This window comes from Gobius niger, assembly GCF_951799975.1.
Source record: "Gobius niger genome assembly, chromosome: 23".
Lineage (NCBI taxonomy): Eukaryota > Metazoa > Chordata > Actinopteri > Gobiiformes > Gobiidae > Gobius > Gobius niger.
In genome coordinates, this window is record NC_136874.1 from 4,333,622 (window position 1) to 4,360,670 (window position 27,049).

Sequence of the window (27,049 nt, forward strand, 5' to 3'; positions counted from 1 at the left end):
GCAGGTGGTGAATGACTTTTATTTAGGATAAACTTTAAATTAACGCGATATCTGAACGAGAAGCTGCGTGATCAGAGGCCACTCTCGTTGTTCTCTGCATGTGGAGGGTCGGATTGGCTTCAGACTTTTTTTCTCCGCCCCCGTTGCGCCGGCTACTCTCGCCGATCATCCAGGCGAGCCGCAACGGCATCTTAAACACACCTAATGTTTTTGTCCCGTTCCAAACATGGATTTATTGGCAAAGCCGTTGCACATTCGTGTTGATTTCTCCTACGTTTTAAAATCTGACCCGATTTGCTAATGGCTAGGCGGCACGATAGCGCAGCCATTAGCTCGTGCTTCACAGCTAGAAGATTCCGGGTTTGATTCCCACCTGGACGGGGCCTTTCTGTGTGGAGTTTGCATGTTCTCCCTGTATCTGAGTAGGTTTCCTCCAGGTACTCCGGTTTCTCCTACACTGGGGGTGTTTCTGACCATCAGCCTGGCTCCATATCTGAAGACGGGTCCCTGGGTGCAGCACGTGTTGGGTCAAATGTAGAGGAGAAATTTCCTTGCACATGACTAATAAAGCACCTTTACTTTTATCCTTTGTGGCAAACTCTTTATTACCACTCACTTCCTTGTTTACAAAATACGCCGCTTGATTTATATCTGGCTTGTCTCTGATTGGGTGATACGCTTGTCAATCATGCCCATCGGAAACACCACAGTGAGAAACGCCTGGACACGGGTCCCTGGTGAGTCGGTGTGTTTGGAGTTGAAACCGAGGTCAGAGGTTAAGTTGTGTGGAAAATGCAGTTGAAGCCGAAACCTGTTTTACTTTTAGCCTAAAGCCATGTTTGAAATAGCTGCGAATCCTGCTTCATTATGAGATTAGAGAAGCAACTGTCAACAAAGACCCAATTGTCAAGCACTTAAAGTCATGACAAGATGCCAGCAGCAGCCTCATCATTCCCGAAATGCAAACCACCCTCAGCGACTGCTATTGACAGATTGGATATATGGTGATGTAAAAACCGACCTTGCCAGCGTAATTCGGCTTTGGCTAAATTTCCCTCTCGAGAATCTCCCCTTCTTTTCCCACACACTGACTAATTTATTTTGGTTGAGGATGCCGTGGGCCGTGAGACGCTGCTGTCCACTGGAAGTGTGCTCTGAGTGGGAGAGGTGAGAGAGACGAGAGAGGGGAGCTGTGGGCGAGGAGAGACATGAAGGAAGGAAATACTGTAAAAGCAGGGAGGGATTATGATGTTCTATAATGTATTCATCAACTACCCAAATGTATAGAGGCTAATGACCTGAATATCCCTGATAAGTAGTGCTGCAGGCTGTAAAAGTCCTCTGGTTAATGGTGTTTGTCAATAACATTCAGGAATATAAGCGTTTTATCTCTAATTTAGGCTGTTACTGCATCCCGTTGGTCAAATCTATAGAATGAGGAGGAAAGGGATGCAACACCGCCATCGTGTGGTGGAAAAGTTCATTCTTCAACATTGAACTGAAGGGTTGGTTTTGCATAAGGGGATGGTTTTGTCCTGTTGTCTACCGCCACCTGCTGGTTTATACTTATTGACGCCTGAAGAAATACCTGACCAAAAAAAGGGTAGGAAACTATCACGATTAACAGTATGATCGAAGACCTAATAATATACTGCAACAGAAACTAATTCTAAAGCTTAAAAAATACAATTAACCTCTGTTCAAAAAGTACTTCAACTTAAAGTATCTCACAATGAACATGAAATACGATGAAACACAACATAAGTTTGTAAGTATTTATTAGAAAATTGGGGGGAAATGCAAATAAATGCACAGATAATACATATCAAGCCCAAAAATGTATCCTTCATCTGTTATATATTTCAAGTGCATATGACAGGTTGTCAAGTTTTTGTTATTCTTCTTGATTTGGCGGGATAATAAACCTGTGTTGAGCAAAATATCACAGTTTTAGACACGTAAAGTATCAGTTTGTGGAGAAAATTTGGTTAAAAAGTCAAAACTTTGGTTGAATTCATAGATACAGGCGGCATCTCTTGAATCACCCATATATGGTCATGTTTTAAAACAGTTAAGGGGGAAAACAATTTGGAGAAAACTCTGAACTTTCTCTAATTATTCAAAAACTACTTTAATAAATGCTGAATTATGAATATAGTTTTCCATTAAATAAAGATACATAGACATGGAGAGGAGCGAAGTGGTTAAACAGCCCATAAATACATTTAAAAAAAATGTATTTATTTTATGAATAATGGAGAATGCTAATGCTAACGGTTAGCTAGTGCTAGCTACAACTGCCGTTTTTTTTTTCCACTTCTACTAAACAATCTGCTGTGAGAAAATATCCATATGACCAATTTACACTTGACGTTATTAATGTGTGATGAATAAGTTTATATTCTACCAGAAAATGGCTAAAAAGAGAATGTAATATCTATTTCCCCCTTGGCGAAGCCACGCCCCCTTCTATGACGAGATGCCGTCTGAAAATACAGTAAATGGCGCTTTTTTTTCACGACTTTTTTCTTCAAATACTTTTTATCAGAATTTATGATTAGCTATATAAATATTAAAATGCTTTGGTAATTTTAATAATTTTAAGTCATTATTGGTTCCTGGCAGCGGATAAGCTCCTCCTTCACTTGCACAGGTGTAAAGTGTAAACAAAGCAGACCATGCTGACTGGACACACCTGCATCTGCATCTGGAGGAACAGCTTAATAATAACAGGACTTTATCTGTGCACACTTTGTTCTGCCTGCAGGAAGATTTCGTTTTTTACTTTACCAGGATGGATATTTTAGCCTGCGGGGACTGAGGAGCCGATGTTTTCAAAAATTTGGACTAGTTTATTTATGGGATATTCGCTTTGGAGGCTTTTACACAACAGAAGAGCGATGTCTGCGTTTGGTGAGTAACTTTTTGTTTTCCCGCATGTTTGGTGAATCAACAGTTGGCTCATACTGCTGCTTTGTGGTGGTTAGCATGTTAGCTTGTTAGCTTCTTACAGCTGGTGTTGACTGTGCGATTTGTTTTGGCCTAATAAGATTTTAAGGTGTCACATTGCATGACATTGGGTTTGTTTTAAGTGTTTGTGTTTGTGAACCTTTGTTTTGTGTTTGTAAGTGTGTGGATGTCATTTGTGGTGTTAGCTTTGGCTACTGTGTGCTACAGTGCAGAGCAGGGGTCTCAAAGTTTTTTCTCTGGGGGCCACATTATCATTCCTGACTGGGTGGCCGGGCCGGTTTGGCTTTAACATATAATTGTATGACCCAGACCAAAATACAGCAGCCTCATTGTGAAGTAGAGATTACTACCCTGGCACAGTCACTACTATATCCACAAGATCAACACTTGATTCAGGCACATATTTGTTTTGCTGCAGTGGTTTGCAAAAATACTAATCAAGTCTTAACACTTTTTTATTTTCATTGCGTAAAGTGACCAAAGTAATAACTGCTTATACTTGTATTGTGCTTGCCTGTGTCACAAGTTTCTCAAAGTATAGTCATTATTCATTCACTCCAAGCTCCATTTACCACGTGGCTATAATGTGTTGTTTATATCCTGCTCTCTAATGTCAGTGCCCTCTGCTGGACAAGTGTGGAAGTCTTTTTATTTGTTTAAGTTGCCCCCTAGTGGCTGAGCATACTGCTTATTTAGTAAAAAAAAAAATCATAACTCCACACGGGAAGGGGCTAGAGACTAAGGGATTTGTGCTCCACAAGTCAAGGGCCGGGTTAAATCATTTCGCAGGCCAGATTTGGCCCCCGGGGCCGTAGTTTGAGGACCCCTGGTGTAGAAGCAGATCATGTCCGGCCAAGTTTTTCATCAACAACTGTCATTTTAAGTCCCTATCATGAGCTAATCACTCTCCTGTGAATGTAAAGCACAACATAAAGGTGGTGTATTTTGTATATGTAAAGAAAAAAGTATTGTTTGGGTATCAGTATTGTATCATTAAAGTACTGGCATACAAAAAAGCTCATATTTCGAAAAAATCCTACATAACCTACCCATAACTTGAATGTAAATTATCTGGGGCTATCTTTACATTGTTTTAAGCAGCAATTTGAAGATACTTCCTGGAAAATGGCAGTAAACCAAGTAGCAGTATAAGTTGTAGTAGTGCCAGCCCTAATACTGTCATAGTGCTTGTAGTAGTGTTGTAGTTTTTGTTTTCTAGTAGTTTTCCTTTTGGATATTTCCTGTAAAAATACAATAGTACAGATTCAGAACACACTAACATCTCATCATTAACCAACACACCGAAACCGACTTTATATGGACTTTTATTTTGAAAAGTTTCCAGTCACTTTGCCTTTTGAAACACAGTCACTTCCTTTTTCTTTTTAAATATATCCCCTCTTCTTTTATTTTTTTTTGTACAAACCAGATCATTGGTACGTCATGCATGCAGTACCGCATTAGCCGCTTAAGAGTTTAATTTCCACATAAAAGAAAGAAAAAAAAAGACCAAAGAAAGAGGAAGAAAAGAACCAAACGTTTTCCCCTTTTTAAGCTGCTTGGAAAATGTCCGTTTTTTTTTTCGGAGGAGGAAGCGGGAGCAAGAAGCCATGTCCACGTTTGCATAGACAGTCAGTGGAGATCCTCGGCATGCCTTTTTGTATTGCACGACTCTTCTGCGGGAGCAAATCTCTCGAAAGACAAAGTATGTACAGGGATTCGATAGAAAAATAAAACATATTCAAAACCTTCTACTCGGGAGGAGCCTCTTTTCGCTCGTCTTTGTGTTTGCAAAGAAATACTGGAGAGAAATGTGTGTGGGATGAATCAAGCAGAACATTATGACCACTGCAGAGATGACTGGGCGGAGTAAAGTATAGGATTAAATCAGGGCCAGGTTGTTTTTAACGTCATAAATCCAACACAGTTTTGCATTTATCATTTGTAGAGATTTGGAAACATGAGAAATGAAGCATAATGTGGATATTTGACATTTTGGGCAACTTTGAGAACAAAAACTGGGTCAAATAGAGAGAAAATATCAGCAAAACATTCACGGTTCACTATGCAATTTCACCGGATTTTTGGGAAGACTATCAAAACTTTATTAAAGCAGAACTAAGTAACTCGTGCCCCTAGAGGTCATAAGCGCCACTGTAGGTGTCGTGGCATGTTACGTTTTTTTACTCATTAATTGTCCGTGAGAGTAAATACTACGCTGACAGAAAACACAAAGGGACAGAGGAATATTGTTCATCCAATTACACAATGGAAATAATTTTTTCACTCAAACTTGGCTGTAAATGCTGTTTAAGTGGTGCTAGCCCACAGTTAGCTTTGCCCGTTAGCCTGTTAGCTTCTTCTTCCTGATTCCATTACTGTGTATTGGTGACTCCGACCCAGAAAGGTAAAAAAGTTACTTAGTGCTGCTTTAAAATCAGAAAAAACAATGTTTCCATTTGCTCTGATATGTATTAAAAATAAAAAATAAAAACATTTATATGGGAAATAAAAAACTTAGTTTGGCGGAAATTTACATTTGGTCGTTCCAATAAAAAAAGTCAATGAAACCCTTGTCGTATTTTTCACGGTGTTGCCGTAGCGACGACCAGAACTCCCCATTTACTCTAATGGGAAAATGGAATAATTGCACAATTTCACCAAATGACAAGGGCAAATGGAAACATTGTTTTTCTCATTGCTTAGACCATAAAGTTTCCAAAATTATATAGTTTTCATAAATACTCTCTCAACATTGGAAATGTAAACATAGTGAACCGGACTATACAGTTGAATGTGTTTTGGATCATAACTTTTGTATTTCATTTATGATTATTTTTAGTCTCTTAATCCCCACCTGAACCGAGAACATTTTCTCCAGTTTGGCATTACCCAATTCTAAAAGCTTCTTGAAAAAAGAGTCAAAATAGCGACAAAAAACTGGGGGGAAAAACTTCAAAAAAGTAACAACACATGAGGAAGAATATCGGTTTTGTTGGCCTTAGCTTTCAAATGAGGCGTTACACTGGGCTATAGGCTGTGAGCTCCTGTTAAGAAGCCGAACTGGAGAAAAGTGTGGGTTATTAAAGAAATTGAACCCCTGAGGACTAAAGCGGGGCGTGTCAGTGGTCATAATGTTATGGCTGATCAGCTCATTACTCACACTGTCGTCCAACTGATCAATAAAGTCACTTTTTCACATTGTGGGAACTCAAATGATAGTTTTGCCCATGGATTCTCGGAGCAGAAACACTATTCAAGATTTAAATAAGGTCCGTTTAGCCTGTTTTGTTTTCTAAGGTTAAAATTGAAGCTAAGTAATAACAACTAGTCGACAAGGATTTATAAAAAATACAGCGATTTGAATAAAAGCTAATCAAATATTCAACCTGCAACGTAAGCGCTACCATGGGAAAAACAGCCAACGAAATCAGCGTGTTTGGTCCTTTCAAAGCAAGTAGCAAACGGTGATATGTTACCAAATACAGATATGTACATGTCCGAGCTTTGTTTAGGCAAACTCATCCAGGTCTTTCGTCATGTTTTTTAAAGTGATTTTTGGCCCTACTTTTAGCATTTTAGTAGAAAATTGTGGTGAAAAACGTTAGTACTGCTGCCCTCTATCGACATGCAGCTAACCTCGAAACCCGGAAGTATTTCTCCCATTCATTTTTCCCATTGACGATCCGTAAAAAGAGTTATTTTCAAGTATTTCTTTGATATTACGCTAAATCGACTTGATATACTGTTGTTCCCTTGTCATTCAGTTTCATCCTATTCACTTTGGTTGTTTCTTCTTCTCCTGCTGAAGCGCTCAATCTGTTCTTTCTTGATTCTTTTAGGGATGTGCCGATCCACTTTTTTGAGCTCCCGATCCGATATTTTGACACTTCATCTGGCCGATACCGATCCGATACCGATCCAGTGCAGTCTTTTTGTATTATTATGTTTTTATATAATTTATATCAGGGGTAGGCAAGTTTTCTTGGCGGAGGGGCCGATTTTCTTTATTGGAAATAGACCGAGGGCCGAAGCCGCTGATTATTAGCCCAAATTAAAAGTTGAATTAAAGTTCTTCTATGTTGAATTTGAATCGGTTTGAACTAATCCAAGATACAAATGCTATAGCGCCAATGGAACAAGAATAAAAAAGAGAATAACTACATAATATATGACCTAATTGGGTGTATTGACAGTATTTCTACCTATATTTCTACCCATTGAACTCTAATAATGTTAAAAGTACTCTCTGATTTGTGTAATAATGTTACTCAAAATCATCTTGAGGGCCAGAGGTGTTGTGCTGGAGGGCCGGATTTGGCCCCCGGGCCTGACGTTGCCTACCCCTGATTTATATCATTATATGTTATTGCCTATGGATATTACAGTAGTTTTACCAGCTTTCTTTTTTTTTATAAGAGATTTTGGCTTTAGCTTTGAATTTTAAATGAAAACATTTTTCAGAAGCAGGTGTTGTAGGCAAATGAATTTATTCCCTCCTGTGTGATGTGGATGTTGTTCTGTTAGGATCGATTGTACAGTTTTTGTGATTTTATTTTGGCAGCCTCTGAATTCTGTTTTGAAATGTGTCTTGTAAACCCATGAGGGCACTTACTGATGTGCAAGACACAATAAGAAGAAGAAATCAAATCAAATCAATCAAATCGGTAGCCTAGCTTAGCGATAGCATGAAGGAATCTGTGGTCCTGGATCTGCAGCGGCTCCATCTGCAGGTTTACCACTGTACTGCAATACACCTCAAAGCACTGCAGATCCATGACCGCAGATTCACGGCCGACTTGCATCGGACCCATCCAGTCATCAAATTCGATCCAATCCGATACTGAACATCGGATCGGTACATCCTTAGTTTCTTTGCATCATCGAGGGAACACACACTTCTTTAATACCCATAATCCAACCTGTTCTGAGTTGTTCTTCGCTCAAAGTGTGTTCTTCACTGCTCCTTTGATCAATCAGCATACCATTCACTCGTTAGCCAAAACTGAAAGCTTGTTTTGTAGCACGTTTTCTCACTTCTGCCTGTCAGAGAGTTACCACGAAAGCAGATAAACCTCCTTTAAACCTCCATTAACTTGATATGTGGATATTCCTCGAGGTCTATGGGGAAAATGAATGGTTTCAGTTGTAGAAACAGTGGATTACGAGGAAGGCAGGACTGTTTTGAGCTCTACATAGCGTTACACAGTGGCTACTTCGATTCATACTCTCTAACGTCGTGTTACGATGTAGTAGCATTAACATTTTTGCCAAATTAGTATCCGTCTTCCAAGCTTCTGGCAGTTAAGGTCTACACTACAGGCGTGAGTTCACCGTTTTGCTAAATTTTGTTAGCGTCGAGCTACATTATCGTCTGACCGTTTTTGACAAATAAAACCCTGCTTCATGCGTCTGTTGCAATTTGAGTGGATTTTCGACCATTTTTGTTCATGTTTTCGCCCACTTCTAAAGCTCTGCAGACGTCAGGGAAGCATGCTCTGCGGTCAGAAACCATGCCAGCTACAGAAGAGCCCGAAAAGAAAATCAAGTTATCAAAGTTTACAACCTCGAGAGAAGACTTTTTCAAACAGAATCTCCAGCACAGACGGTAGAAGGATAGAAGTAGTTGGGCTGATAGGACATTCTGCAGGTATTTTACTACTTTCTTGTATTTCACTGTTTTTTGTGGAGTCTGTTGCCCCCTGGTGGTACTCAGAGGCACTGCAGGGGACCTCAAAGCTTGTTTACAAAGAATTACATTGAAACATACTTGGTTTAGATGTTTTAAATGCTAAAGGAAAATGGAAAATGTTTGCTAGCATAGATACGGACGGCATCTCTGGAATCGCCCATATATGGTCACGTTTTAAAACAGTTAAGGGGGAAAACAATTTAGAGAAAAATCAAAACTTTCTCTAATTATTCAAAAACTACTTTAACAAACGCTCGATTATGAATATAGTTTTCTACTAAATAAAGGTACAAAGACATGGAGAGGAGCAAAGTGGTTCAACAGCCCATAAATACATTTAAAAAAAGCATCGTGCTAATGCTAACACTAGCTAGGGCTTGCTAGGACTTGCTAGGACTGCCGTTTTTTCACTTCTACAGAACAATCTGCTGTGAGAAAATATCCATATGGACCTGATTTAGACTTGACTTTATTTGTATGTGATAAATAAGTTCATATTCAACCAGAAAATGGCTAACAAGAGTGAAAAATAGAAGCCACGCCCCTTTCTGTGACGAGATGCCGTCTGTATCTATCTACAAACATGTCGGATTTCCACGGCAACAGAGGATTTATAATAGTCCGATCCAAAATGTACTGGTAACTGGTTAATTTATGAACTCCGGCACTATGTAGCTAAACTCGGAGATGACCAGAGTGCTCCGTGTTCGGATACGAGATGAAGACAGCAATGGCGCCCCCAGTGGGGAAGCGCAAAACTTAGCTGCTTTGTTTACATACGAGTTTATTCGGATAAGTCTAGTGTTTTTTGGATGTAAAATAATATTCCAAGTACTCATAGTGAAAACTGTAAAGCGTCCTAAGTCAGCCGTCCACACTATCCTCGTACCGTCTGTGCTTTGTGCCCTATTTAGCTACAATTTCATCTTGCATTCGCCTCACACGCTCCGTCTAAAAACCGTCTAAAATCCATCCACATTGTCCAAAGCAAACCCCCAAAACAGAACCCTATGCTACAGAAAAGCTGACCCCAAAAAAAAAGACCTGCTTCTTCTTTTGTTCAAAATAGCAAAATAGTTTGGAAATGTAAAGCACCAGTTAGTTTCGTCGTTGTTCCACGTTCGATATTTTTAGCAGCCGTACCTTTCGCATACCGTCTACTGCCTACGATCGGGCGTGAGATTTTTAGAAAAAAGTTACTATGTACAAGCTCCACCCAAACGTTTTTTTTTTTTTTAGGTAGAAAACAGAGATGATGCAGTAGGCTAACTAGCATGCAGTAAGCTAAGTTGGTATTTTACACGTATGGGGGCTTTCGGAAGAAGCGGACGCCAGCGGCATTTCGCAGTCTATGTGCGGCGGACTTCCCTTCTGAGTCCCCAGGAAAATGGAGTCGCTTTAAGTCGCTTTAAATGATATTGTTTTGAGTTTGCTTTGAGTGGTACGGCACAGGTTGGATCAGTCGGTCGTTACCTGAAAGCGAGAGCTTGTTTTACGATTTTGTAGGACTGTCACAATGCAGTATTAATGACGATGTGTAGGGGCCCGTACAGGCGGCCATCTTTGGAATTGCCCATATATGGTCACGTTTGGAGCAGACAGAGTGGGAAAAAAATTAACTTTGTCCCTTTTCACCACCATTTCTTTAACAAAAGCTGAATTATGAATATATTTTTTCTACTAAATAAAGATACAGAGACATGGAGCGGAGCAAAATGGTTCAACAGCCCATGAATACTTAAAAACAGACAATGCTAACCAGGAAGCTACAAGCGCTGGGTTTAATTTTTCAATTCCGGTACTCCTAAACTATTTGTCAATACCTGTCTTAAACATTTGTATCATTTGTTTGAAGTGAAACAGCCAAGAAACTTCCTTTAGCAGTACTAAGTAACTCATGCCCCTAGAGGCCATAAGCGCCACTGCAGATGTCGTAGCATGTTGCATTCTTTTTTATACATTAATTGTCCATGAGAGTAAATACTACGCTGACAGAAAAGACAAAGGGACAGAGGGATATTGTACATCCAATTACACAATGGAAATATTGTCAAACTTGGCTGTAAATACTGTTTAAGTGGTGCTAGCCCACAGTTAGCTTTGCCCGTTAGCCTGTTAGCTTCTTCTTCGTGAATCTATTAGTGTGTATTGGTGACTCCGGTTGCAATTGTTGGTAATTTTTCATTTTTTTCCAAGTTATGCCAATTTTTTTTCCACTTTATCCCTTTAAAAAAAATGGAACATTTAACTTGTCTTTCACTTTTTTCTTCTTTTTACGTTTTAATGACCAACAGCATCAAAACTATAAATATAAAGATGTTCTATTTCTTTTCAATACCTGCTTTCGATACTTTTATTTTTCCGATACCAGTAAACCTTATTTATTCGATACCAGACTGGTATTGTTTAATGGTACCCAGCCCTAGAAGCTACGTTAGCTTAATGTTAAGTATGCTAACTTTAGCAACAAATTCTGTTTTCCGCTTTTACTGCAATTTGCTGTGAATAAACATCCGTATGGACATAATTTTGGCTTTATTAGTGTGTGATAAATATGTTTACAGTCCGCCAGAAAACGGCTAAAAAGAGGAAAAAATTTTGATTCTCATGAGAGGTTTACTTCCCCCTCGGCTACGCAAGTTTTCCATGGACTGCAAGTCAGCAGAAACTGATCTGTATCTATCTCTAAAAGTTTTAAATTACATAATTAAACCAAATTACTTTTTTGGAGAGCAGTGCTTCCTTATACACTGAAAGTTTCAAACATTTTCACGGCATATTTTAGTCGCTAGAAGACTTTTAAATGATGTTCGACCTGTTAGCTAGCCACAGTTGCTAATCATTCGTTAGCATTTCAGGCAAAATACTTCATAATATAGCCTATAGCCTAATATAATCCCTCTCTGTGACGGTAAAAAAGCGAGAAAGGCAGGATAGATGAGCAGTTAGTAGCTTTGTGATTTCAATTCAGGTTCAGTTTGACATTATTTGCTTTAGAAACATGATCCAAAATGGCGGCTGGCGGTGTTTTTGTTGCGTCACTCTCAAAAAAACATAATCTGTTCTGCTCCAGCCCAAACCGTACCACTCAATTAGCAACCAGTTTTTTTTTTTAAGTCTTGCCTCGAAGTGATCGGCATAATTTCACATCTTGATCGTGTGAAACGAAACCAAACGAGAGAAAAGGAAATTTGAAATCTGTTGGAAGAAAAGTGTCGGCACTCAGAGTCGATGCCTGGACTCGTGGCTGTAGTCCCCGGGCGAGCTGCGGTTCCTGTGGGGCTTATACGAGTCCTGGTAGGGGTCCTGGTAGGGGTCCTGGTACGGATCCTGGTAGGACTCGGTCTGGTCGCGGCTGTGCTGGGACCCCGAGGACATGCGGTTGCCGCGGTTACCCTTGTGGGCGCGCTCGTTGTGGTAGTTCTCGTCGGCCGTCATCAGGTTGCGCCGCTCGTTCGGGGTGGAGTGGTCGCCCGTGTGGTTGCTCTGCGGCCGGGCGGGTTTTTGGCTCTGCTGTTTCGGGACAAGAGAGGGAATTACGGAGGAATCTGTGTGTAACGCCCTCCCCTTTAACTCCTGCCTTAAAGGGGAGGCACTACACTGCAAAAAGTCATTAACTAGATGAGCATAAATGTCTCAATTTGAGCTTAATTATCCAAATTTGAGATGTAGTCGGGCATTTGTACTAGATTATCTCATTGGCAATTTTACTTTCTTATTTAAAGCAAGATTTATCTTAGAACTCGTCTGAAATATCCTCGAATTAACAAAGTAAATAGAGAAGGATACCACTTTTTCTAAAAACTGATACGAGTACTTTGATTTAAGTACTTGCTGATACTGAATACCGAGACGAGTACAAGGCATTTTCTTCAACATACTTACTTCTTCACAGCAGATTGGTTAGTAATTAGTTAATTTACTCATTTACATTTCCTTGAGTAAACTAGGCGACACTTTTAACCTCTTAACTCCCGCCTGAACCGAGAGGATCTTTTTCCTCACGTCATCAGATTTTTTTCCATCATTTTTTTGTTGGGTATTCGACTCATTTTTTTTTGGTCACATTTTTGTCATTTTTTCGTCATTTTTTTAAATCACATTTTTGTCATTTTTTTGGTCATTTTTTGTCTTTTTTTTGTTGTCAAATTTTTATCACATTTTTGTCAATTTTCTGTAGCATTTTGTCACATTTTGGTCATTTTTTTTGTCCATTTTTTGTCAATTTCTTGTGACATTTTTGTGACATTTTTGCTACTTTTTCCATCAATTTTTCGTCACTTTTTTATCACATTTCCATCATTGTTTTCGTCTCAGTTTTGTTGCTACTTCCACAGCTTTTTTCCAGAAGCTTTTGGACTGGGGTAAAGCCAAACTGGAGAAAATGTGCTCTGTTCAGGTGGGAGTTAAGGGGTTAAGAGTATCGACCCGATACTGGTATCGGTGCATACCTAAAAGTAAACTGGGTCAGATCAGGAAAAAAGTCTAAATGAGTGAAAACCGCTCAAAATAAAGTACATTTTCTTAATTTCAAGTCATTTAAGCCAATGTTTGATATTTACTTTTTTAGAGTGTACAGGCAAAACTACACTGGAAAAAATGAAATATTATCTCAAACAACAATGACTTAAAAGTGCTTGAATTATAAGAAATTGTTCTGATTTTGAGAAGGTTTGGACTCGTCTTGAAATAATAATACATTTTAATAATACATTTTATTTATATTGCACTTTACATTTCATGATTGCCAATGGAACTAGACAGACTTTTTTTTTCTCATTTCAAGGTTATTAATGCTGGTTCCATTGGCAATTATATACTCAATTATATACTCAATCATATACTCAAAATCAGCATTGAAAGTCTTTTTTCAAGCACACTTCAAGTCATTTTTCTAAGATAAGATGGCATTTTTTCCAGTGCATGTTTTCACTGCAAAAAGTAGTCTAGAAATAAGTGACTTTTTTTTAATCAGTAGATTTTTCTTTAATTTAAATAACTTATTTCAAGAGATCTTCCCATGAAGTACTTTTAAAACTTGAATTTATATCACTTTTTTTTGAGTGCGATGAAATCTATTCTTGACTGAAGTATAAAAAACATCACTCACTTCAAGACCAGAACAGAGCAACAAAAAAAGTACGATACTAAAACTACTACAGAATATACATTAGAAATACCTGCAGTCCGGTCATGTTGGCGGAGTACTGCGTGATGTTGGTGGGCGCCGCGTTCCGTCCAATCAGGGGGTTGAGGGGCGTGGCCAGCGACGTGTGCGTGGCTTTCCAGTACGCCTCCAGGTACTCCGCCAGGTGTTCGCAGGCGTCCTCCAGCTGGTTCTCATCCAGGATCACGTCGAACATCTCCTACGAGAGCAGACACAGGACGTCAGCAGGAGTAGAAGTAGTAGTAGAAGTAGCAGTAGTAGTAGTTTAAGTAGTACTAGTAGGAGTAGGAGTATTTACCGGTGGACACTGAGCCAGTTTGTCGGCGGCCACGAGCTGCACGTTCAGGTGTTTGCTCTGGCTCTTCCCTCTGGACTTCACCAACCGCTGCAAAACCTGAAAAAAATCACAATATTACAGTTAAAATGTAATAATAATTTAGATATTTTAAGTGTCTTTTTAAATATTTTGTTTCCTTATGTCAAGCAGTGATCATTTCATGCTCAAAGTGCCAAGTCATCCGGTTCAGTTTGTCTGGTATCAACCCTCCCTCACCGAGAAAACCTTGAATTGAAAGTGCGTATGACAAGTTTAAAACTCATAATTCCATGTTTTAAACTCGTCATTTTGAGTTATGAGTTCTTGTGTCGCAATTATGAGTTTTAATTTGAAAACTCATAATTTTGGGGACAGAAATAGACAATAGCAAACTGTCCTTAGGGCGTCATGCAGACAGCGCCTCCATGTCCTCAGGAGGTTCAGATCTTTTAATATCAACAAAGACATTTTATTTTTAGTGTTCACTTCACTCATTGAATCCTTCATCACATACAGTAACAAAACTCCATAGAAAAGTAAACCAGGCCAGTAAGATCATCAAAACCCCTCAGACCCGACTCTGTGACCTGTACAGAACATCTACATCATTCAGTTCTCTTTTGAGCAGACAATATTCTATATTTCTAAGTTTTTGTACTGTATATAAGATACCTCCATTTACTATTTAATTGTTTCCTGTCTGTTCTGCACCGGAGTGTTTCTTGAGAGCTGAATAACAAGTGAATTTCTCCATTGTGAGATCGATAAAGACTTATCTTATCTTCCCTCTTAACAGCAGTAAACCCGACACTTCTCTCTCGCTCTCTGGAAAGATCGAAACAATTGAGATTTTAACGTTTCTCTGAGTTTTTAAATGTTTAAAATTGGTCCAAGGACGACTGAGAAACATCCTGTTAAAGTCTTCAGTCCGAGAACCAGGCTGTTTCAATGCACACGATTGAGAACACGCGTGTTTCAAAACATGTCAACAATGTCGTCCTTGAAAACTGACTTGAAACTGAGATATTTAGGCATTTGCCTTTTCCCATAACGTTAGTGTCCGTCCAGAGAGGAGAGAGTTTCATGAAAGACGCAATATCTCCTAATCTAGAAAAAAATCTGTGATTTTTGATCAAAACTAGCCTCTGCTTAAGTTAGATTTCTCAGGAACCGAGGCACGTAGAATTAAACTGTTTTCACCTATGGGGAGTTTAGAGTCTCACCTTTCAAACAAGCTGAGTCCATAGCTATAACATAGAATACACTGTGGTGCTACAAATCTCATGAAAAATGGTCTGGATTGTTGGCACTCTACAGCTAAAACAGCGCGGCCTCTATGTGTTAAAAAGTAATATTATATATTATGAGTTCTAAAGTCAGAAATGTGAGTTTATAATGATGAGTTTTAAAACATTCAAACTCCACATAGAAAGACCCACACGAGGACTGAACCCAGGACCTGTCCACTGTGAGGCGCTAACCACTCACCTTTACCTTCAATGAACTGAATAAGAAAGTCAAAAAGTTATATATCATTCTGACATTAAGTAGAATGTTTTGAAATGTGCAATAATATTAATACCTATCCATGCAGTTGTGCCTTGATGGACTGTGAGACTTTTGAAACTCAAAAGATAAACTACATGTTAAAGTTTCATGCTGGTTTTGCAGGTGCTTGTGTCGGGAGCATGACCTCAAATGAATCCTATTACCTTGGCTCCGCCCCCTCCCTGCCTGTGCTCTAAACAGGACAGCGTTGTTAGCTTAGGTTTGAGCTGCAGGTGTGCGTGGTCGGGGTTTGCTGTACCTTGGGGGAGGACACCTTGACGTGGACGATGATGGGGGCGAGCGAGGTCTTGAGCAGCTGCGCCGGGTGGTTGATGGTGTCCGCGTCCAACACCACGAGCTGCAGGGACCGGGCCAGCTCGAAGATGCGCTCGATCTCGCTCTGCACTTCAGCTGCGGAGACGAGGGGAAGAAAGTTACAGTAAAAGTAGTTTTGTACATAAGTATTGTGTTTTTAACCAGCTTGGCACAACTAATTGAATGACTCTTAATCATGGACTGTAGAAAAACATGGACGAGGCATCACTTTTTGCTGCTGAAGCCAAACAGGAAGTAGCAGCAGGCTCCAGAAGCTCCTTGCTCTAATGGACTTTCCCTTAAAACCTTTTGCCTCTAAGTTATTATTGAACACAAGCTTCTCATCGTTCTATCAATTTTATTTTTGCCCTTTTCTAAATAAAGCTGGCTCCAAAAACCACAATGCTAGCATGACCGAGCTTCAGCTAGCCCACGCTGAACACTATGGGGTAAGCCACCCTCACTTATTTCAGGAGTTCAGAAGTATGGGTTAGAACAGTGGTTCTCAACCTGGGGGTTGGGACCCCCAAGGGGGTCGCGAGAGTGACAAAAATGTCACAAAAATGTCACAAGAAATGGACAAAAAATTGACAAAAAATTCACGAAAAAATGACAAAAATGTGACAAAAATGTGACAAAAAATGACATTGTTATCGTTTATTTCTACGACAATATACCACTTAGTATTTTAGTATAAGATTTACAACTGTACACAACATGACTATGCAAATGTGCCACTTACAATAACTATTTACAACTGTAAATCCATCTAAATAGTCCCAATAGCGAACCACATGGTAGAATAAATAACGTTATATAGTCCCAATGTCCTCAAACCAGTGCTTCACATTCACTGATGTCCTAGCGGCTACAATTACTAAAATACGTCAAATTTTAATCCCCACATGATGATAGAGACAGTGATAGAGACATAAATAAATGTCTTTTATTCATATAATTTGGATAGATTTTTTTCCTGGATCATTTTTCTTTCGAGAACTGGTGTAGAAGGATTTTGCTGATATTCCCGCCATCGTCTTTTCACTGACATTGGTGTAATGTTATGATATTACCACAAGATGGCGTGGGCAGTGTCCCCAAATGTGGCCAACAGGTCAAAGATGTACAAATATGACTATCAGTGTGTGAAGAGGCAAAAATGTAATGTCCCTGTGTATTTATAGGTGATAGCATCTTCATACCCAGACTGGAGCGGGTGTTGGAGCGCTCGATGATGGCTCTTTTACTGGGGTTGTTCAGGACCGACCTCTTGGCTAAAGAAATGTCCGCCGTGACCCGAGTGATGGAAATCCTGCAGGCGATAAAGTCGGAGACGCAGAAGTTAGTATTTAAAGTGAATCATAATAATGTAAAGGGTTTTGGTGATTTACCTTCCGTCGAATCTGTGTTTGAGGAAGTCAAAGAGGGCTTTCTGCATCATGTCCGTCACCTGCGAAAGGGAAGCAGAAACTCGTCACCATAGAAGGGGGCGTGGCTGCGCCGAGGGGGAAAATAGAATAATCTTTTGGGAAACACATTTTTTCTCTTTGTGGCCTTTTTCTGGTGGAATATGAACTTATTTATCACATATAATAAAGTCAAGTGTAAATCAGGCCCATATGGATATTTTCTCACAGCAGATTGTTCAGTAGAAGTGAAAAAACGGCAGTTGTAGCTAACCGTTAGCATTAGCCCGATGCAAACATGTAGCATTCTGTTAGCATTCTCTGTTATTTATGTATCTATGGGCTGTTAAACCACTTTGCTCCTCTCCATGTCTTTGTATCTTTATTTAGTAGAAACTATATTCATTTTTCAGCATTTGTTGAAGTACTTTTTGGATAATTAGAGAAAGTTTACATTTTTTCTTAACTGTTTTCAAACATGACCATATATGGGCGATTCCAGAGATGCCGTCTGTATCTATGGTTTAGAAAAATATATATTATATCCATATCCAAAAGCTGTGTCTCACCTAAAATATGTAGTTTGTTTCAAGCCTCTTTTTCCCTCCTCCTGGTGGATAGTTTGTGTATTGCAAGCAATGTTATTAAATAGGAACAAGGCACAGAAAAAGTGGGGGAGCACCTCCTCACCAAAATAAGTTCCATGTCACTGTCTATTTGAGCCAAATTTGTTTTGTTTTTTGCAGAGGAAAACTGTAATATTTCACAAACAAAAACTACACGCTAAATAGTGTCAGAAAACGATCATGATGGAATTATACTCAGGCTTGTTTGGATAAAATGATTCCGTTTCCATTCGCCAGTTCTCTACATACTTTTTTTGGCTCTGTCCACAGCTTTCAAAATGATTGTTTATTGAATTAGAACTGGATGTGTTCAGGGAAAACAAGAGTCCTTTTATTGCCCTGTTCGATAATGCACTCTCTCAATTACTTCCTCCCAAAAACCATCACTTCCTGACTCCGCTTGTACGTCCAGTAACGGAAAGCCCCGCCTTCTTCTCCAGAACGTCCGTAACTTTCCTCAAATTGAAGAGTCTGACCATTCCTCACCTCGTATCCTTTGAGCGAGGGCCCCACCAGGACCACGGGCCTCATGGAGGGCACCACATCGTAGGGCGGGACATGCTCCGTCTGTCAATCACCAACAACAACCGACCAATCACAAAACGGGACACGGCCACTTCACCGAAAGCTTCCACCGACACAAACGACGCAAGAAAGGCGGAGTTTACTCACATGCAGCAAGTTGTTCGGTATCTATTTCCACTGTTAGCCAAAATGTAGCACCGATAATTCATTTTTAACTCTTCTTTCTACTCACGGCGACTCTCAAATGAGGGAAATATTATCGTAAATGAGATGTTTCGTTTACATTTTGACTTGGAAATAAATGTGTCGTAATTTGCTGCATGTTTAGGTGGATATGGCGTTAGCTACAGTCGTAATGTGGAGAAAGAGAAAGCGCTGCAGCGTTGGCCAGGTTTATGGAGGCTGTTCCCATCCCAAGATGTGCCAAACCGAAGCTGAGGGAGGATCTAATGCTGCAGGACTGACCCCACTTAAACTATACGTCCAAACTGCATTACTGATCGTATCTCCAGGATGAGTATTTTTATGCTTTTTCGAAATATTCAGATATATGGACTTTAAAGGCAGGACGGCGGCTAATCAGCGGTATGCTAACTGTCATCAAGCAGATATTTTACAAGAAAGAAAAGGCTCAATACTTTATAGAGTTTTAGATAAATCTTAAATGTAACATTCTCTCTTACCCTCATAACTCCCACCTGAACCCAGCACATTCTCTATAGTTTGGCTTTACCCAAATCTAAATGCTTATTGCCAAAAAGTGTCAAAATAGCATCAAAAATGAGGATGAAAATGTGACAAAAAAGTGACAAAAATGTGGAATAAAACCCATCAAAAATGCGACAAAATTGACATAAATGTGACAAAAAAGTAAGCAAAAAGTGACAAAAAAGTGTCTCAATAGTGACAAAAATTAGGATGAAAACATAAACAAAAAAGCTACAAAAAGTGACAAAAAAGTGACAAAAAAGGGAAATAAATGTGACAAAAAAGTGACAAAAAAGTTACAAAAAAGTTACAAAAATATGACCAAAAAAGTGACAAAAAAGTGAAATAAATGTGACAAAAAGGTGACAAAAAATCGACAAAAAAGTTACAAAAAAGAGCGACAAAAACACATCAAATATGTGACAGAAATGCGGCGACTACATCGGTTTTGTAGGCCTTAGCTTTCAAATGAGGCATAACACTGTTCACTCTCCAGTCCAGCATTTAGATTTGGGTAAACTAGAGATAATGTGCTCGGTTAAAGTGGGGTGTAAGAGGTTAATATTAGAAGTTTCCAAAAAATGAAAAGTAATTTTTACTTCCTGCTCCCAGCATGTGACCGGAAGTGGGCGGGACTGTTGAGCTCTATTGGAATCTACTTTTGCTGCAACAACAGTAAAGATAAGGGAAAAAAAGTGTATTGCCATGGTAATGCGAGGGAACATTTGGGTTGAATTTCATTATATCGGTTCGCAGTTCCGTTGACATGTCACATCTTGGGTTGAGAAAATGTTAAAGTTATGAAAAAGTAAATAAAGTGCGTTTTCCCAGGACCAACTTACCACTTTCTGTTTCTGCTTCCCTGTGAGAGAGGAGAGACACAAGGACGGACATGTCAGAGCAACATCACGGCTGCGCTGACTTTATTTATTCACATGCTTCAAAAAACATCACCAAATAAAACCTATCAGTGTAAATGTGCGGTGGCCAGGAAGGCTCAAAACACACAAAAGCAAAACACAAATGGAAATATGTTTTGTTTCCACATGTTTGAGCCTTGGGGGCCACCGTACTCTCTACAGGCCTAAGTTACATTCAGGAGACGGGGCCGAGCGCTGGACTCTGGTTTAGGCCCAGTCTGTGAAGCTGCGCCCTCTACTGGAGAAGAGGAGGAGCACATCACCGTCAACTTGGTGTGAGTTTCTCTTAAACTCTACAAACTTAGCTCTACAACAGTTATCTATGGGGTATGGGAGTGGGCATAAGCACTGTCCACACAAATATGTTTGTAAATGAATATTTCACTAAACAGATACAGGCGGCAGCGCGTCATAGAAGGGGGCGTGGTCTTGCCGAGGGGGAAACTGGGAGACACCGTTTTTCAGAACATCACATGGACACTCTTTGCCATATCCTGGTGAAATATTAACTTATTTATCACATACTAATAAAGTCAAGACTAAATTGGGTCCATATGGATGTTAATTCACAGCAGATTGTTCAGTAGAAGCGGAAAAAACAGCAGTCGTAGCTAGCGTTAGCATTAGCACGATACTACTCTGCTCCTCTCCATGTCTTTGTATATAGAAAACTATATTTATAATTCAGCATTTGTAGTAGTTTTTGAATAATTAAAGAAAGTTTACATTTTTCTCCTAATTGTTTTCCCCCTTAACTGTTTCCAAACATGACCATATATGGGCGAATCCAGAGATGCCTACTAAATAAAGATGCTGAGGCATGGAGAGTGACAACAGCCATAAATACTTAAACGACAATGCTAACCAGGAAGTTATGTTAGCTTCAGTGGCGGAGCCTGGGGCTTAAGCCACTGAAGCTAACATATGTTTTTTCAAAAGCCCCAGGTCTTTTTATGATTTATAATTAATTATTAAAAAAAAAGATGTATAAATATAGATAAATGAGTTATAAATCAGTGTCAGGCTCCGCCCTGGTTAGCGTCATGCTACATATCGTTAGCCACATAGCATAACTGCCTAAGTCATTTTGTATTGTTAAAATGGCAATAAGAGAAAAACAATGTGTTTCCTATAAAACGTCTTTTATCTCTACATGTTTTCCAAAATCAAAACAAAAATTAGATAGGCAATTATGCTATGTGGCTAACGATATGCTAACGTTAGAGAATGAGTGGCGTTTTTCGCTTCTACGGAACAATGTGCTGTGAAAAAACGCCCATATGGACCCCATTTAGGCTTTACTATATTTGTGTAGGATAAATATGTTCATAGTCGGCCAGAAAACGTCTAAAAAAGCGTTTGTTAAGTGATAATGTCACCACTCTACTTCCGGGTCCAAATGAACTGTCGCCCTATTCACTATAATGGGATTTAGCTGAATTTGACAAGGCTCTTTCTAAAGATATACTACGTTTACTCTGGATTTCCTCTTGTGATGCTTTTCTAACATTAATCATCAAATTTGTGAGCTATATTATTCTAATGTAAAACAGTTTTCAGGCTTTTTTCTGTTGTTATTTCAGCAGGAGATTCAATTCATGTTGCTTTTTTTGCTGTATTTTTCTATAGAAGGTCAACTATTTGGACCCGGAAGTAGCTTATTGTTGTGTGTGATATCACGCTTAACAAACATATAGCTAAAATTGTGATTCCCATGAGAGGTTTTCGTCCCCGTCGGCTTGGCCACGCCCCCTAGTCTGTATCGTCTGTAGCTATAGCAACAGTACAAGGGTCCTTCTCGACATAAATATTCATTTACAAAACAATTGCAGGGGGGACTTCATACCTGACACTCCTAACCCTTCGCTTGCCCCTCACCTTAAAGCCACACTGCGGAACATTCTAGTTAAGAGCAACTAAACTGTTGTAAAATATGAATGAACATGCTAAGCTAGACAACAACAATGCTAATTCTGCTGTCGAGGCCCTATATTAAAGTATGGCGACGTATGACATGCCTGTTTTATGGCATTTATATAATTTCTGTGTAGTCTTTTTCATTAACATAATATTAAAGAAAGTTTAGCGGCTATTTCTTGTGTATCCGACACCACAAAAAGCAGAAACTTGACTGAATATGAGTTAGCATTTAGCTAATTCTTACCAAAAGTCAAATCTAAAAAGATCTGTATGTTGATTAATGATTTCTAACTAGGCTTTGACATGAGGTAAATGTGGACAATGGGTTGACAACAGCTAAAAACATCTGGATCGTTCATAATTTGCGATGGCTAAATGCTAACGGCTATAGGAAAAATGCACTGAGCAGGCTAGCCAACTTGCTAACTTGCTAGCTTCTTTTTATTCTTTGATATAAACCTCATATTTGACATAAAACCTTATATTTTGTTCAAAAATGTCACACAGTGTGGTTTTAAGCCCCTACGTGTCCTTAACCCCCTGCCAAGCGACTCGTCTGACACATTAGCGCCCCCTGTGGCCGGCCCCTCACCTGCGGAGGAGATGAGCGGGCGGATGGAGGCCGAGACCTCGTCCTCTACACTGGAAGAGGAGTTTCCCCCAGACTTACTGCAGAAGGAGCAGAGACACACAAAGAGAAAGAGAGAGAGCGGCCTGGCATTAATGCACACACACACACACCCCACACACCTAACGCTACAGGGACACAGCACTGAAGCCTTGTGTAAACACGCCTACATGTGTTCCGGGGACCTGTGAGCTCCACTTTTACATCCTCACTGCTCGCTTTAACGGAGGAGAGGAGTCGAGACAATGAGGGTTTGTAAGTCGTGGAAGGGCAAGAGCAAGCTATACGTTTCTTGACTGGAGTCTCATTTGAAAGCTAAGACCAACAAAACTGATTTGAACTGACCTTTTTCCTTGTGTTGTTGCCGTGTTGTCGCCTGTTTGTTTTTTATCGCATGTTTGCCACTTTTTCCATCACTTTTTATCACTTCTTAATAATATTATATAAATTAGCAACTTTTTTAGCTTGAATTCAGTGTTTGTTTGGGCTTCGTGTTTGTTAATGCGGGGCTGATAGAGTTTTGGCTCTCAACGCCTTAAAAACACAACTTTTACCACCTAAATCTAAGTGAATATGGACATGCTGTATATCATTTTGAAGCTAAGAACCGGGAGAATACAACCGCTACGTTAGTTTTAACCTCCGCAAATGTGTTTTTGATCGCCGCGCAAAACTCTTCAGCTAGCAATAGCATGCTAACGCTGGCGGGAGCTAATGCTAGTGAAAGCTAATCAAGGCTGGGACAGAAACTAACATAGAAATACCTAAAGCCACTGCTGAAGCCGAGTGTTTGTGTTTTAGTTAAAGAAATAGCTAATATATTTGTAGGATATTTAGTGTAGAAAAGTCCAGTGATCCTTGTTAAATGTTCATCCAAGTGCTTATCAGTAATTGATAATTGATCTGTAACATCATGACAACAAAATATGACTTTATTGACGAATAAGCCCCTGGGCATAAAATGCCGTAAGAATCTCCAGAACTGTTAGCCGCGAGTTAGCAGCTACTTAGCAACAATAGCAACGTTAGCCTGTATCTTGTAAACACAACATTTAGCTCTGGTTAAATCCAGCACAGACTCTGATTTAGGGAGTGTTGTCTGTAATAAAGTCAGCTCTATGTGGAATATTGGATTTACACTAAACAATCCTCCAGTTTGTTGCTATTTTCTCATTTTACTTTTGACATGATTTCATTCTACTTTTGCCTTTGACCTGGTTAAAAGCACTGACTCCAATTTGACTTGACAATGGAGAAAGTGGAGCTACTCGGGCTACTCAAACTTCAAACTGTATTAGCCCAACACGGTGGAAAACATCACTGGGGCCACGGTTATTTAAAAAAAATACTGACTACGGCTCGTTTTACATTGATAGAAAACAAACAACAGTAAAAAGAAGTCACTGGACAAAGCTGGATAGAAATACACGGAAATATTCAAGAATGTGTTGGAGTTCTTACCACTAATTATGGGAGCGCCTTTATACCGGGAAGCAACACGAGTCTATGTAATAAAGTATTGTTGGCCTGGAGGTAATGGACAGAACATTAGTAAATAAACTCTGACTAAAGTGAAAAGCAGGAAATCAAGTTTTTACAATCTGTTTATCTGTAGTGTGTCTTATTATGAGGCCTCGATCTGCTGACTCTTAAGCCCCGCCTTAAAGCTCTTAGCCCCGCCTTAACCGAGAGCATTTACTCCAATCAGCTTTAACCGAATCTAAAAGCTTGAAACAAGTGTCAGATAGGGACGAAACAAGATGTAAAGGAAGATGAAAAGAATGCATCAAAAGAGAGACAAAAATGCGAAAAGGAGGCAACAAAAAAGAGACAAAAAAGAGACAAAGAAGTGACAAAGATGAGACAAAAAGGAGACAAAGAAACGACAAAGCAGCGACAAGAAAGAGATAAAGAAGCGACAAAAAAGAGGCAAAGCAGTGATAAAAAAAGAGACAAAGCAGCGACAAGAAAGAGACAAAGAAGCGACAAAAAAGAGACAAAGAAGCGACAAGAAAGAGACAAAGCAGCAACAAGAAAGAGACAAAAAAATGATGAAAAAGCAAAAGAAAAACGCTACAAAAAGAGACAAAAACACCACGAAAAAGGGGACATAAAAGTGGTGAAAAAGCAACAAAGCAGGCAACAAAAAAAGCAATAAAAAAGCAACAAAAAAGCGAGAAAAATGCAGCAAAACAGGCAACAAAAAGTGATGAAAAAGCAGCAAAAAAGCACCAAAAATACAATGAAAAAGTGACGACAAGGCGCTGACAATACAAGGAACTCCAGTCGAGAAGCTTTTAGATTTGGCCAAAGCCGAACTGGAGAAAATGCACTCGGTCAAGGTAAGTAAGAGTCATGGACCTCCTCCTAAAATAAGCCTTTAAGTGTCTCATTTACAGGGTTTGACTTCCGTTATTCAGACAAACCTGTTCCTATAAGATTTCTCCTGCACCTTTAATAATCACACAATACTTTATCCTTCAACACATGTACGACTCATGATCTTTAGGTCTCGCTGTGGTAGAACTGATCTATGGAAAAGCGTGTGTGAAGTTTTGCGGCTCACCCTTGAACGCGTCCTCGCTTCTGCTCCTGCTGCAGCCGGATGTTTTCCAGTTTCAGAGGACTGGGGATGAACCCGATCTCGCAGCCCTCCTTCACCAGGCGCCCGATCCACCAGTCGTTGTTGAACTTCTGCAAAAACCACCCGGAGAAAGCTGGTTACGATCTATCAGCCACAAAAACTTAAAGTGATGAAAGAGTGATTAAAGAGTTTGCAAAGTGAGTAGATATAGAGTGAAATCTGTAAGTAAACAAACAAATCCCTCCCCTTTTTTACCCAGAAAGCCCTTCTTAGTTTGCAAAATGAGGAGAAGAGGAACAGAATTTTCAAAAGTAAAGATCAGGCTCCTCCCCCTCCCTCCTGATTGGACCTGACAGGCTGGTTCACAGGAAAAGCTCATCTAATTGGTCGATGCAGGAGGATACTAGAGTCTGATTGGTTGCTGAGATCCGGGAAGGAGGGACTTTACAAAAAAAATATTACTTACTTAACATCAAAATGCAAGACCAGGTCGATTTTGCACATTTTATACAATCTGTAGAACATTTAGACTTCCAGACTACCGATATATCGGCCGGCCGATTTTATCTTTTGATCTTGATACTTCTGCATATAATTTCGAAACCATAAGAGACAGAGATTTACCGTTCGACTGATTTTTGTCTTTCAAACAAGCTCCCTCTGAAGTAACTACTGAACATGAATATTCAGCGCCCCCTGCTGTCACAGTTCAGCACTGACACATTTAGAAGCTTCATACACAGGATTATAAACAGTTCTAAAATCTGACCGTGTGCAGTTACTAGGGCTGTGCAATTAATCGAAATTCGATTACAATTTCGATTATTCCACGAAACGATTACAAAATTAGCATAATCGGAAAAAAAAGTTTTTTTTCCCACTTTTTTTTCTTTCTTTTTTTCTTTTTTTGCAAAGCAGACTTGCATATTTCATGGCGCTGGGATTATTTCCCCTTCGCATTTCACGTGCCATGGCTCATGCTTTTGCCTGACATAAAAACAAACAGTGCTGCTCAGTTTGCTTGCGCTGGTGTGAGGGCTGGCCAGCAGGGGGCAGGTGTGAAACAGAGACCTCTCCTTAATCGAGGCAAACTTGAAATCATTTGTACTTTTATGACTGTTCAGAAAACAGAAAATATTCAGCATCGTTTTTTTTAATAATAAATATATAAATAAAATAAAGACCTTTTTTTTAATAATCGTTATTTCAATTATGATAAAAATAATCGTGATCATTATTTTTTCAATAATCGAGCAGCTCTACCAGTTACATTAAAAAGATGCTGCACCAGATTTAGCACTATGGAAAATCCCACATAGGTCTATCTATATATTTATATGAAGAAACCTTTACTATAATAATAAATGCTTAACTTAAGGCTATTTGAGAGATGGAACAAAAAACAACATCATCAAATTAAAATATCGGCCTTTAAATCGGCTATCGGCCATGCCAACCCCGTTCGTATCGGTGTCGGTATTGGACCCCGAAAATCCATATCGGTCGGGCATTTTGAGATTTGATCGGCCTGGCAATAGTTTCCCTCCTACTCTAACTTTGGATTATTTACAGTTTCCCCATTTTCAGTAAAACGATGCAAATTCTCCGTCATCCTAACCTGGCTAACGCCAGGCTGCTGTGTGCGCTCGAATTATTTCAAACTGCACAACAGCCTGGGGACCATGGCCGAAATCTCCGGTGGATTTGGGAACCAATCACAGAGC

The 27,049-nt window shown here is 39.5% G+C and overlaps 1 protein-coding gene across 3 annotated transcripts in view; it reads right to left on the reverse strand.

The window, feature by feature from the left end:
• Window positions 1–11,714: 11,714 nt before the first annotated feature.
• Window positions 11,715–27,049, reverse strand: part of LOC306982191 (voltage-dependent L-type calcium channel subunit beta-4-like) — a 33,247-nt gene continuing 17,912 nt past the window's right edge. For 2 of the 3 annotated variants that reach the window (XM_079582039.1, XM_079582041.1), the window contains 10 exons: window positions 25,308–25,435; window positions 22,706–22,782; window positions 20,116–20,135; window positions 18,527–18,607; window positions 17,400–17,458; window positions 17,211–17,320; window positions 15,953–16,104; window positions 14,128–14,223; window positions 13,843–14,028; window positions 11,715–12,175 (listed from right to left, as the gene is read on the reverse strand). In XM_079582039.1, the coding sequence (XP_079438165.1) occupies window positions 11,885–12,175; window positions 13,843–14,028; window positions 14,128–14,223; window positions 15,953–16,104; window positions 17,211–17,320; window positions 17,400–17,458; window positions 18,527–18,607; window positions 20,116–20,135; window positions 22,706–22,782; window positions 25,308–25,435 (1,200 nt within the window). In that variant the 3' untranslated portion in view covers window positions 11,715–11,884. Of the gene's footprint in view, window positions 12,176–13,842; window positions 14,029–14,127; window positions 14,224–15,952; window positions 16,105–17,210; window positions 17,321–17,399; window positions 17,459–18,526; window positions 18,608–20,115; window positions 20,136–22,705; window positions 22,783–25,306; window positions 25,436–27,049 lie in introns of all 3 variants that reach the window. The other variant, XM_079582040.1, reaches the window with a different exon arrangement.